General features: G+C 42.7%; 1 protein-coding gene across 1 annotated transcript in view; it reads right to left on the bottom strand.

The window, feature by feature from the left end:
- Window positions 1-12,772, bottom strand: part of NMNAT2 (nicotinamide nucleotide adenylyltransferase 2) — an 86,959-nt gene extending 74,187 nt beyond the window's left edge. The window contains exon 1 of the mRNA XM_048482523.1: window positions 12,588-12,772. Coding sequence (XP_048338480.1) covers window positions 12,588-12,672 — 85 coding nt within the window. The 5' untranslated portion in view covers window positions 12,673-12,772. The remainder of the gene's footprint in view (window positions 1-12,587) is intronic.
- Window positions 12,773-13,269: the final 497 nt, after the last annotated feature.

Raw genomic sequence — 13,269 nt, 5'->3', positions numbered from 1 at the left:
CAAAAGGGTCATCTTCTAAGTTAGCAGAAGTTTGCCAACCCCAGAGGCCGGAGACAGTCAGTCTAGAGGCAAGAAGTAGCAACAGTTAACCTTTAACATGATTGGTGAATTCAACTGTGACTCTAGACCAATGAGAGGCTGTTGCCTGGGCGGGGAAAAGTATATTTGTTGGATGTATGCTTTGTATATGCTATGCTAAGTTGAGACTGATTGAAAAAGAGTCTGAGTTTAGTTCAGTGTGTGTTCAACTTTGTTATTGCTGAAGAGTTCTGTATAGTATTATAGTCTTGTATAGAATAGACTTGTGCAACCTTGCAACTGCTAAAGTAAAACCTTCCTGTGGAAAGAACATCTTGCATGGAGAGTATTCTTTTCCAAGAGTGCTAGAATGTTGCAGTGAGTGCAAGAAGACTATAGTCCTTCTCATCTTACCAGAGAGACTCCGCTTTAAACTCTGCTGATAGAGCCTGGGGAGGGAGGGCAGAACTCCAACGCAGCAGTTTTCTCCAAGGGGATTGATCTCTGTCACCTGGAGATCAGGAGTAATTCCAACTAATCTCCAGCCTACATAAATCAATTTCTCTCAAGAAAACAGCGGCTTTGGAGGGTAGGGTGTATGGCATTCTACTTCACTGAGGTCCCTCCCCTCCCAATACCTGCCTAGCAAGGATTCCCCACCCCAAAATCCCCAGGAATCTCCCAGCCTGGAGGTGGCTGTCCTATTAGCCATCCACGGATGCTAAAGTTGGAACAGCTGTCAGGGTTCTACCAATATCTGAAGACCAAAAGATAAAGGTGCAAGACCTTGCAGAAGGCTTTTGAAAGCTAGGATAACAAGTTGATGCCAGATGTGGGCATGGATGGGAAGGCAGAACAGGAATTCAAGGAGGGATGCCCCATAGTCTAAATATTGAGAGTGGTGATTATCTGTGGACATGATGGAATGGGATGAAACAGTATTGTTGCCTAATAAGTCTGTCCATTGCTTTTGAAGTATGCCTTGCCTAAAGGAGAAGGGTATCCATAAGACAGTTGAATCCGTGGGTGAAAATAACCAGTGTGTGTGCTGTTCTGCTCATGCCCGAGAGAGCAAATGCACTCTCCAAGCATTGTGAGTCTTATCCTGGGCCTAGATTGCAGAAGCTCCTCTATTCAATCAGCAATAAAATTAAAACTATTGACTATGCAGAGACCGGGTCCACCAAATCCCAGCTGGTTTCCTTTTTGAAAATGCTTTTCAGTTATCTGAGCATAAAAATACGCAGAATAAAGTAAATGCAAAACACACAGGAGCACGGCATTTATCTTACCACCCTTCAGGCAGTTCTGCTTAACATAAAAAGACCATGTGTGTGATTGAAATAAGGGCAGAATTCTTTTGTGTTGTCCCCAAGAGGGTCTGCCTTGTATCTCTGGCAATCTCTTGGCTGTCAAATGATGTTGGTGAGAATAGGGGATTTTTTTCAAGTCCTAGAAGAGCATTCATCTTTATTTTGTCCTAATACATTTTTTGCAGTGTTCTACTTGTAAATCACAAGCATGTGCAACAGGATGTCATCCAAGGATTTTATTTATTCTAGCTGGCTTCCACCTACACTCCAGGGATCTCAGTCAATTGCACAAGAGGTTTCCCTCCCCCCCCACCCCCAATTTTATCCTCACAACAGCCCTGGAAAATAGGTTACCGGTAGGTTACATTCAACTTGGTATGTGCATTGAAAAAAAACTCAGCAATTTTTAAAATACTACATGTCATATTAATAACTATGATTTGGATCTGTTACCGGTATTCATGGGACAAAGAATAAAACCACAAAGAAATGGTCCATAAGAAATGGTTCCCAAAATGTGATTCAGGAAGCCTTGAGGTTCTTCAAAATCTTATCTGGGGTTCCTCAAATGAGAAGACTGCTTATGGTAATAGTGCAGGAGACAATTGGTGAGCAATGATTACAAATGAAGGGTTTAATCCAAATGCCCACTGAGGTGCTGGCAGTTGCTTGGGCTTGACCATCTAGGGCAGTGGCACACCAGGAAATTTTCCTGTAGGTTTAATGACCAGTCTACTTCAACTATAAATCTTTTCTGCAGTGCAGGGCTTTATTTTCAGTTCACACACAATGATGGTGAAGCCCAACAGTGCTCCATTTGAGCCAACTTTATGCTCTAGAACATCCTCCACAATCTTTGGCAACATTTAGTGTGTATGGGGGTGTGGAGAGACTTGAGGTTCCTTGGCAGATATTTTGATGTGGGATCCATGATTCAAGCATACACCCTGCTGTAACTCTGCATTGCAGGCAAGGTCTGTAGTCTTGAACAATAAACAGTTTGGTTTCTTTCAAACATTACACTGGGGTGGTGGGAGGTGTAGTTATGTCACAGCCAACTTATGGCAACCCCATAGGATTTTTGAGGCATGAGACAAACCAAGGTGGCATGCCATTGCTTTCCTCTGCGGAGCAACTTGGGCTTCCTTGGTGGTCTCCCATCCAAGCACTAACCATGGCTGACTCTGCTTAGCTTCCAATGATGAGATCAGGCTAAGCTGCACCATCCAGGTCAGAGCCCTTGCGCAATAGCAGTTTTTTAAAAAACAACAACAAACAATTCTTCCTCCTTCCTTTTTTTTTTAGATTACAAAAAATACATTTACCTAGATTATCCAAAGTCCTTCTTAAGAAGAAGGATTTTAGATCATCTGCCCGGTCTTTTCCCAACACTATTCCTTTAGTCCACTGAACCAAATCTGGACTATTGACCTTCCCTAATTGTCATTCCCAAAGAGAAAAGATGATTGTGGATGAGTGGCACCCATAGAAATGGCATTTGGCAGCAGGCTGCTTAGGAGATCTGGCCATGGTTCTTCTCATCCCCCAAGCCAGGCAGTAAATCCTTAAAATGGCCTCCTGGCAAGACTAGTTGCTGACCACAGCTCATATATGTCCAACCTGAGGATTTGCTAGAAGTTAAATTTATTTTTATTGTTTCCTTTTTCAGTACTGTCTTCTCTAGGTTTTGGTTGTGTACGAAAGAGAAGGAAACTTAATGTGCGGAGATGACCACCTGTCATGGTTAACGATAGCAGCTGACTTGCACAGTGGGTGAAACAGGGTGTGTCACATCCATTTGAGAGTAAACAAAGCAATGATCCAAATGAAGATTACATTAATCCATTCACACACACACACTATGTATAATAGTGAAGACTTGGAAGCCAAAGCAGGCCTGCAGCTGACTACTCAACTGGGGAATTGCTCAACTCTAAGACAGACAATAAAGAAACCAAACTTGTTGAAGACTTTCTATGCCTTGGCTCCATCATCAAGTAAAAGGGAGTCTGCAACCAAGAAGAAGATTAAGACTAGGAAGGGCAGCCATCAAAGAGCTAGAAAAAAATTCTTAAGTGTAAGGATATGTCCATTCCATAGTATTCTCTATTACTATGTTTGGGAGTGACAGTTAGATAATGAACAAAGCTGACAGAAAGAAAGATTCCTTTGAAATGTGGTGTTAAGACTTTTACAGATACTGTGCACCAGTGGTGGGATCCAAAAATTTTAGTAACAGGTTCCCATGGTGGTGGGATTCAAACAGTGGCATAGCGCCAATGGGGCTGGGCGGGGCACGATGGGGGCATAGCTGGGCATTCCGGGGGCAGGGCATTAATAATTTCTCTGTTACTGTAAAAAACTCTTACTGTAAAAAAAACGTTCCTAATTTCCAGCTGGTATCTTTCTGTCCATAATTTAAACTCATTATAGCAAGTCCTATCATCTACTGCCAACAGAAACAACCACTTCTCCTCTAATTGACTGCCTTTCAAATACTTAATACTTTCAAATACTTAATTTTGTTTCTAGAAATCAAAAGAAGGATACTTTCCTTAAACAAGGAACTTTACCATATTTCTAAAACATGTTTTTAAAACAGCCCAACAGGGAGAATTATCCCGTTTTCTACCTTCGCTAACCAGCCACATAGGAAACAACAGGACTTTATGATTTCTGGACCTAATGGAATTTCTAAAGGAAAAGCAGACCCAATTAGTAACCCCCTCTCAGCACACACAAATAATTAGCAACCCACTCTCGGGAACTGGTGAGAACCTGCTGGATCCCACCTCTGCTGTGCACTACCAATAAGACAAGCTAGAAGGTCCTAGATCAGTGGTGGCGAACCTTTGGCACTCCAGATGTTATGGACTACAATTCCCATCAGCCCCTGCCAGCATGGCCAATTGGCAGGGGCTGATGGGAATTGTAGTCCATAACATCTGGAGTGCCAAAGGTTCGCCACCACAGTCCTAGATCAAATCAAGCCTGAACTGTTCTTAGAAGCAAAAATGAGTAAACTGATGCTGTTGTATTTTGGTCACATTATGAGAAGAGAAGACTCATTGGAAAAGACAATAATGCTGGGGATATTTGAAGGAAAAGAGAAAGATTCGACATGAGATGAATTGACCCTATAAAGGAAGCCATTGGCCCTCGACAGACTATCGACGAGATTGAAAGAATTCCCACAAGAAAAGTTTTTGAAAACTTGGGGAAAGCTAATTATATATCTAGAAAAGAGTTCAAAGGATAAGATGATTGAAGAATATATAATATGAAATGGTTAACAAAATTATATTGCAATAAGTTAATCTGCAAAAAAGTTGTATTATGAAATAAATTGTATACCTTTATTAAGGGAAAAATAAATATGGATTCAGTCACTTAACAGGGGAAGTCCAAAGCAATAAGTATTGGGCAGTTACATCACAATAAAAGGGATAAAATCATGATTATGGGATATTGAAAGGGCCTAGATAAGAAAAGAAATTTATTTAAATTACCAAAGAATAGTGAAGTAACTGTTTTGATTTAGATGTATTGAATTATGTGTTATTGTTATGGGTAGTTGGGGTAGGATAGATTATGTTTGGGTAACTGTAAATGTGGGTCATTTGTTACATGTTAATATTTGTTGACGTCTTATGTGTTTCAATGGTTTCATGTATGTTTTATGTTCAATGTGTTTTTTAAAGAAGGAAATTAATAAAAAGTATTATGGGGGAAAAAAGGAAGCCATTGGCCCTCAGTTTGCAAGACCTGAGCAAGGCTGTTAGCGACAGGACGTTTTGGAGGCTTTTGATTCATAGGGTTGCCATGAGTTGGAAGTGACTTGACAGCATTTACACACATGCAAACATACATACACAGTTCAAATATTTGGATCATGGAAAGTTGGATTGTGTTAGGCGATGAAGAAAGTAACTGATAACAACATAAAAAGTAAACGAAGTCATCCAGCTTCCTCTAGGACCCCAGACCCTGATCAAGTGCTCTCGTTTCTCCTTCCTATGCTAAAAACACTCCTTGTGAACTCCACTACTACTCTCCGCAGAGCATTCTCCAGTGGTTCAAAGAGAACGAAAATCATCCTAGAATCTGGGGGACCTTGACAAATCATGTGAAATTGGCAGAGTTACAAAGGTGGTAAGGCACACACAAAGAAAATACACACATGTGCTGTAGCACTATGTCTTGCATCCCCAAACTACCATTACATACCACTGTGCTGTTCTTGATTTTCCTTCTAAAAACCCTCTGCTCGCAATCAGGCATTACTGTGGAGAAAATGATGTCAAGTTACAGCCAACTGTAGAGGCAAGAGGTGAACAGAGGTGGTTTTGCCATTGTCTGTGTATAATTTTAGACTTCCTTGATGATATCCCATCCAAGCACAAACCAGGGTTGTTCCTGCTCAGCTCTGGTGAGCTAGCCTGAGTCATCCAGGCCAGACATCATAAAGCACATAAATACATACTGAAACCACAGCAGCTAATACAAAGCTACAGCATAACAACACTAAATATCTACAGCAATATCTAGCAACAGAAATGGATTACAGATTTACGGACTCAGTATATATATATTCAGCAGCCAGCCAGCAAGGTCTGGTTCAGTCACACACACTCACACATGCCTGCATCAACAAGGGATGACTACCAGTAGAGACTGAGTCACCACAGCCCTAACATCACAAGGAAAATCCTTGTCATCCGTTGCCATTCACAACCAGAGTCTTTCATTGAAGCTACTTTATGCCAGTAGCTGTGAGTCTTCAAGTGTACAATAATCAAATCAAGTGTTGGACTCAAATGTGTGAACCAGAACCCATGAACATTAATCAACCTCGGAAGCACCAGGCTATATCATTATGGGTGTGAGGGAGGACTTTCTCCATGATTGCCCCAAGGCTCTGGGATAGTTTCCCCTCAAAGATTTGGGGGCCATCTACTCTTTATGGGTTTAGGCACCTGGCAAAGATCTTTCTCTTTGGCCAGCACTTGACTAGTCCCTCAGGAAACTGCTGGTTTGGAAGGTGGAGGTGAGGGAGGGTGGATTGGGGTTAATTTTTATGATGTTTTTATCATCTTAATCGCCATTGTTTTATTTATGATGTTTTTATTGTGATGTTTGTTTTAACTTTGTTCTAAGTCACCTTGAGACGTTATAGAAGGTGGGATAGAAGTATTTATAAATAAATAAATAAAATTTGACACTCTTTTTAAACTGGCAGTCCTAAACAGAGTTATATCTTTCTGAGTCCACTGAAGTCAAGGGGCTTAGAAGCAGTGGTGGGATTCAAATGCTTTAACAACCAGTTCTGGTGGTGGGATTCAAATAATTTAACAACTGGTTGTTTACAAGAACCATTTTAACAACCGGTCCTGCCGAAGTGGTGCGAACCTGCTGAATCCCACCACTGCTTAGAAGGGTGCAACTCTGCTGAAAATTGCACAGTAAATCCCTTTTGACTCTTTCTAAAGAATAATTAAATTCAACAGCCATCAAACACACCTGTAACTTAATTTCACCTCCAATTTTCCCTGTAATAACAACAGGTCAGGGCACAAGGGACAACCCTGTTGTAATGGTGGGGAGGGAGGAAAGTAGAGGACGATTTACTTTTAAAAATTCAAAGCACATACTAGTGTCATCTTGTCACCTTGTCATCACTAGCACATTTGGGCATGAGAAATGAGCAAAGTGTCTTCTCTTCCTGTTGACCAAATCTATACACTTTTTGTCCTTGTTAATAGTTATATCAAAATGCAAACAAATGCTTTGATGCAGACTCAGTGATAGTTGTGAAAGTTTTGCAAAAGGACATTGCTTTTATTTAATATTTGGAAGACATTCAAAATAATTTATTATTCAGAAATCCATACTGTGCTTTTCTGCCCCCATGGGGACCCAAAGTGGAGTACAGCATCATTCTCCCCTCCTCTATTTTATCATCACAACAACCCTGTGAGGTAGGTTTGGCTGAGAGTGACTGATTGAGATCATCCAATGAGCTTCTGAGGCAGAGTGGGGATTCAAACCTGCATCTTCCCAGATCCTTGTCTGGCATTCTAGCCACTAACCTATGCTGACTTTCAAATAAGTACTTTGCTTCCTTCTGTTTAAGTTCAGTCCCATTTGTGGAGTGGGCCGATCGTTGTTAATTTAATCTTTACTCATTGTGTAATCATGGGAAAATGCATAATTGAGTTTCTTGTGAATACATCACCATCACACATTATAGTACAGAAACGAAATGTTCCACCCTTTCTGCCTTCTAAACCCCCCATTTTGCAGTCTAAAATAGAATGAGATATTCCTTCTCTTAACACAACAAAACAATGACAGAGTGAGGTGGTACAAACAGAATCAATGTGAGCTTTCAAAACTGTTTAATCTGGTAGCCACTTTATGTGGGCGTAACACAGCCATATCATTTCACTATGTTTCTGGTACCTCTTACATATTCTCTCAAACTTAGCTAGAAAATCATCATCGTTGTCGTCATCCGTGGGCATCATTTCAATATGTTAAATGGAACTGAACAGCTTTTAATGTAGCAACATAATGGCTTTTTACTGACAAGTACCTGCCCCTAGGGAAAAGACCATAAGAAGAGCCCTGGTAGGTTTGCCTAGTGGCCTATCTGGTCCAACATCCTGTCTTACACAATGCCCAACCATTTCCTCTGGAGGTCCAACAACAGGAAACAGGGGCCAAGGCCTTTCTCTGATGTTACCTTCTGGTATCCAGAATATATGGTCAGATTTTCATCAGCAGAAGAGACAACAGAGAGGAGAGAGAATTAGCAGTAAAAAAAAAAAGAAAAATGTATGGGAAGAAGGGAATTCTGAAGTTTAAAACAAACTCATTACTGTCAGTGCAATTCTAAAAATACTTTCCTGGGCATAAACCCTATTGAATAGACTTGAGAAGGATTCTGAGTAGACTCACTTAAGATGGCACTTTAATTTAATTACTTCCCCAGAATCAGTCAGAGGCCTGACTTTTACATTTCACCTTGATAACTGAATTTGCAAACTCATGGCCCATAATCATTGCTGGTCCCCAACCATAGGAAAAGTATAAGGTTTCACTTTTAGTTTAAATACGTAGATCTGGAGTCCAAGAGGCCATCCAAACTGAGCCGAGTTCCATTGCCAACAACGCAGTACAAAGGAATTACAGATCATCAACAGCAATTAGATACTGGGTTTGCTTTTTGGTATGTTGCATCTTCATGTATAGCTTATAGGATTTTATTCTTCCTGTTTAATGGATGGTTATGTTTACTGTGTGGCTTTAGAAAAGCATATCTAGCTTGACAGCTAATTAAGTCAATGGTCTTCAATCCATGGGTCTAGACCAGGGGTCTTCAAACTATGGCCCTCCAGTTGTTCATAGACTACAATTCCCATGAGTCCTACCACTTGGCCATACTGGCAGGGGCTGATGGGAATTGTAGTCCATGAACATCTGGAGGGCCATAGTTTGAAGACCCCTGGTCTAGACCAACAGGTAGTTCATGGAGTCCCTCCTGTGGGGTCACTAACCTTTATAGAGCTGACATCATTTAACTTCCTTTTGGAAGAGCCTCTTACATACACAACATTGGTGCTATGCCTGCTGTCTCTTTTAGAAAGTCTGCTGAGAAAGATGCAGGAAAGCTAGCTGAAGATACTCAGTGGCATAGCAGATACCTCCAAGGTTTGATCATTGGCTTATTCCTCCATGTGGTAACTTCCTTGTGCTTTGTTTGTATTTCCTGTCCCAATCTCTGTGGTCTGCCTTGCTGCCCATACACCTGACATTGACACTACTGAGGCTATAATTCTAGCTCAGGGGTCTGCAACCTGCGGCTCTCCAGATGTTCATGGACTGCAAATCCCATCAGCCCCTGCCAGCATGGCCAATTGGCAGGGTCTGATGGGAATTGTAGTCCATGGACATCTGGAGAGCCGCAGGTTGCAGACCCCTGTTCTAGCTGTTCCCCTCTTCCTGTCACATGACTATATTGTCACACGTGCTTGCACCCTAGTCCTGGCTCTGGACAGGTTGAAGGCTACTGAATTTGGTGACCCAACACTGCAAAAAAAGAACAGAAAACAACTGACAAGCTGGCCAAAGATCTGGAGTGCCAAGAACCTCAGGATAAAACAAGATGAAAAGTATAATACTACTAGTGAAGAAGTGAGATTACAATGGCCTAAGGCACATGAAGAGGCAAAGAAGAAAACTATGCAGGAATGGTATACTTTCACTTTTTTTAATAAATCCATGCGATCCAGCTTGGCCTCACTGTTCTTGTTTTAATCATACTATTTAATAATGTAATGTTAGATAATTCAATAGACACATTATTGCAGCAATCCGTTCAACAACCTCATAAGGTAGGTCAATATTGTCCCTAAACACAGAGAGGACAGCTGTGGCCAAAGACTCTATCTTTCCAAAGGCTGCCTAGTGAGTTGGTCAGGGTGGATTTAAATTGGAAGCTTCCTGGGTTTGTGGCTGAATTCTTGTAGTCCCTCTGCTGGCTTTTCACAGAGATAGAACATGTTCTTAAAGCAAACCTATGCAGATATTTAAAAAACACTTGTGAGCGTTCACGTAAAAGGAGACAAAATGGAAATAAGAGCATCTGTAGGCACAGCAGGCACCTGGCAGGGGGAATAAAATGACTCCCTGGTTCTCATTATGCTCCATTGTGCAATCAGCAAATGCGTTATTGCATTCATTCAAGATTTGATTCATCTGCATAACAGCATTAGCATAGGCTGATGTACCAAACCTCAAACCCTCCCAACGCCAAGCAATGGCCCTTTTTCGTTAGCTGCTTTAAATACCATCTTCTATTTTGAGCACCATCCTGATCTAATTCAAATCTATGGCAAAACTCCTCTTGACCTCAGTGGATATGTTGCATCCTCTGTTGAAAACATAGGAGCAAGCTGTATCTTGGGAAAAAAAGGACAGAATGGTTTCCTGAAGCAGGCATCAATCTATTTGTAACATGCAAAATGCATACATTTTTAATAGTTGTGTGTATGTGTGCGTGCACACTTTCCTTTAAGGGGTGGAAGATCTTTGGCTACATCTAAAGATTCCAGTGCAAATTCCAGTCCATGGGGAACTTTTCTTACAGCTGAGCTGTATCTAGAAATCAAGTGCAAACTGGAGACTATTACAATGAATTCTCCTGTATTTCTCCAGCACACGCTTCTATTGTGCTTAAAAGAACACAGTTTTCTAAGAAATAAGCAGGAAGGGGGGTTGTTTTTGTTCTCACAAATTTCTCAATGAGCTAGCTATCTTTGTTATGAACCACACAGTTGCACATCACAATCATTTACAATGATTACCATGGCTAGTTAACCTAAACAATAGCTTGTATGAACTCGCTAGGCTAGGCGTTTCCTCTTCTTAAACCATGAAGCAATTTCAGCACTTAGAGATGTGGACAGCAAACTGCTCTTTAATGTTCCTACCAGCACACTGAAGGGGGAAGAAACCACTGAAAATCCATTCCTTCATAAAGGCCAAAGAAATGTGGCCAAGATTATGTGTCTAAGTAGCATCTCTCTCTCCCCACACACAGTTATATACTAAAGACCACCATCATGGATTAGATTCACCCACCAAACCTATCTGCAATGATCACACACACAAATCTTTCAAAGAACAGGGAGAAAGCAAACCACTTTGTCATTCAATCCAATCCCATACAAAAGGATTTTGTTGCAAATTAATATATTCTCAATATTTATCTACCTGCCTCTCCCCAGACCTTCTTGGGACCCAAGGCAGGTAAATATAAAACCCAAATAAAAACAACTGTATACTGCAAATAAACATTAAAACAACTGCTATAAAATATATTGAAATTATATTAAAAACAAGCCTAATAAAACTTTATATCCCACCAAGCAGCATATTATCCTTTTGGCTGGCTTTGGCAGTAGTGAAAATGATGAACTGATCTGATTTTAATTTCAGCTCCAAAATGCAAGTAGCAAACGATGAGGCCATTGTGTGTACACCAGTCTCCCAAACCTAACAGTGAAAAAAATACATCCACCACTAGCTGCCACAGTGCCACCCCACCCTAATCTGGCCGGATCAGATGTAGCTGGTCGATGAATCACCCTCTTGGGTTGGTGGATCCCAGATTCCAAGCAGCTGGCCACGCCTCCTTCTAGCTTTACACCAGATCTTTAAAATTCCTTGGAACTTCTCTCCCGCCCATCTCCCCATCTTTAATCCAACCCAATCCAGTTCTCAAGGTAGCTTTTTAGACAGTCCACATAGACTGATGTGGTCAGGCTCTGGCCCTCTTCAGGCGTCACCTTTTCTGTTGTGTATATACCCAAGATGTACACCACAGACATGTTTGCCAACAGAGACAGCATAAAGGTGCCCTTTCCCGTGGGGGCTCTCTGATCAGCTGCAACTTTTTGGCCCGATGTTTACACGGGTGCACATCCCAGGCCCAAAATGTCCTGGAGGCCCTGTGTAGGGGAGGTGGTGGGGAGGTGTTGCCAAATATTCGCCCCTGGAAAGGAGGAACTCCAGGCCAAGCGTTGGCACTGGCGAGTCCTCATGCGCTTTCTGCCCCTTATTCAACCACCAGCTCTTCCAGGAGAGAAACCTCCACAACAGCCTTGCCAACACTCCCACCGCTTCCCTGACACAGATCCTCGGCTCCCAGGAACCTCCCCAACACCTTTATCCGCCTCCCATCTTTGCTCCCTTCCTCGCCCCCTTCCTCCAGCTTTCTCGCCCCATCCTCCCTCCGAAGAAGCCGGCCACATCTCCGCGTTCCGTCGTCCTGGGAGCTCTCCACGGTCCCTTTGCATCCAACCTTTCCGCCCCTCCTCCTCCTCCTCCTCCTCCAATGCTCCGCAGCCAGACCTTCTCCTGTTCCCCCCCTCTAAAGACCACCGAAGCCCTCTTCTAGCTTGACTCCCAGTGGATCCTCAAGAGCCCCTTCTCCCCTCCCCCTCCAAAAGCCGGGTCCTGGGATGGCAACAGCGCGCAAAACGGCTCCGACGCGTCCCAGTCTCGGGCGCTCTGCAGCAAACCGGTCTTCCAAAGCCGCCCCCGGCACCACCCCGCCCGCGCTGGCCCTAGAAGGAGGGAGGAAAGGGACTCCCGGTCCAGGCAGCACCCACCCTGCTTGACCCGAGCCAGGACGCTCAGCGCCCAGTCAAGCCCCACGACCTCCCCGCTGAGCCTTGGGTGGGGACTCACCAAACATCTGGATGTGGCCCTTGGTGATGGGGTTGAAGCTGCCGCAGGCGAGCAGGATAACGTGGGTCTTGGTGGTTTCGGTCATGGTGCGGGGCTGGGCTGGGCTCCCTTTCTCCTCTCGCTCGCTCTCGCTCTCGCCTTTTTTTGTGTCTCAGTGCGTCTGCAGAGGCAGGGAAGCTCGGAGCTCCCAGGCGCAAGCAACGTCACCGCCTCCTCCCTCTCTTAACGCTTGCGACGCCGGGCTGGAGGGAGGAGAGGGGAGCCTTCAGACGCTCAGGGCAAACCAGAGCTGCCTGGAGGAGAAACTTCAGTTCATGGAGCATTTTGGATAGAATGGAACAGCTGGTAGAGGGTTAAAACAGGAGGCCTGGAGCACCTTATATTTATATTTATTTATTTATTTATTAAACTTTTATACCGCCCCATCCTCTAGGGGCTCTTAAAGACGAAACATAATTTTATTCCAACATTATTATTATTATTATTATTATTATTATTATTATTATTATTATTATTATTATTATTATTATTATTATTATTATTATTATTATTATTATTATTATTATTATTATGTCACAGCTGCTAGTTCTTTAGCTGGTTGTTGGCTTTGCATTACAACTCAAGCCTCACCCAGAGGCCTAGGGAGTTGTAATGTATGGGTATGGTATTCAGGCAGGTTCCA

This window comes from Sphaerodactylus townsendi, unplaced genomic scaffold (genome assembly GCF_021028975.2).
Source record: "Sphaerodactylus townsendi isolate TG3544 unplaced genomic scaffold, MPM_Stown_v2.3 scaffold_18, whole genome shotgun sequence".
Taxonomy (NCBI): domain Eukaryota; kingdom Metazoa; phylum Chordata; class Lepidosauria; order Squamata; family Sphaerodactylidae; genus Sphaerodactylus; species Sphaerodactylus townsendi.
The sequence above is the reverse complement of the archived record's forward strand: the minus strand, read 5'-3'. Positions and strand labels throughout refer to the sequence as shown.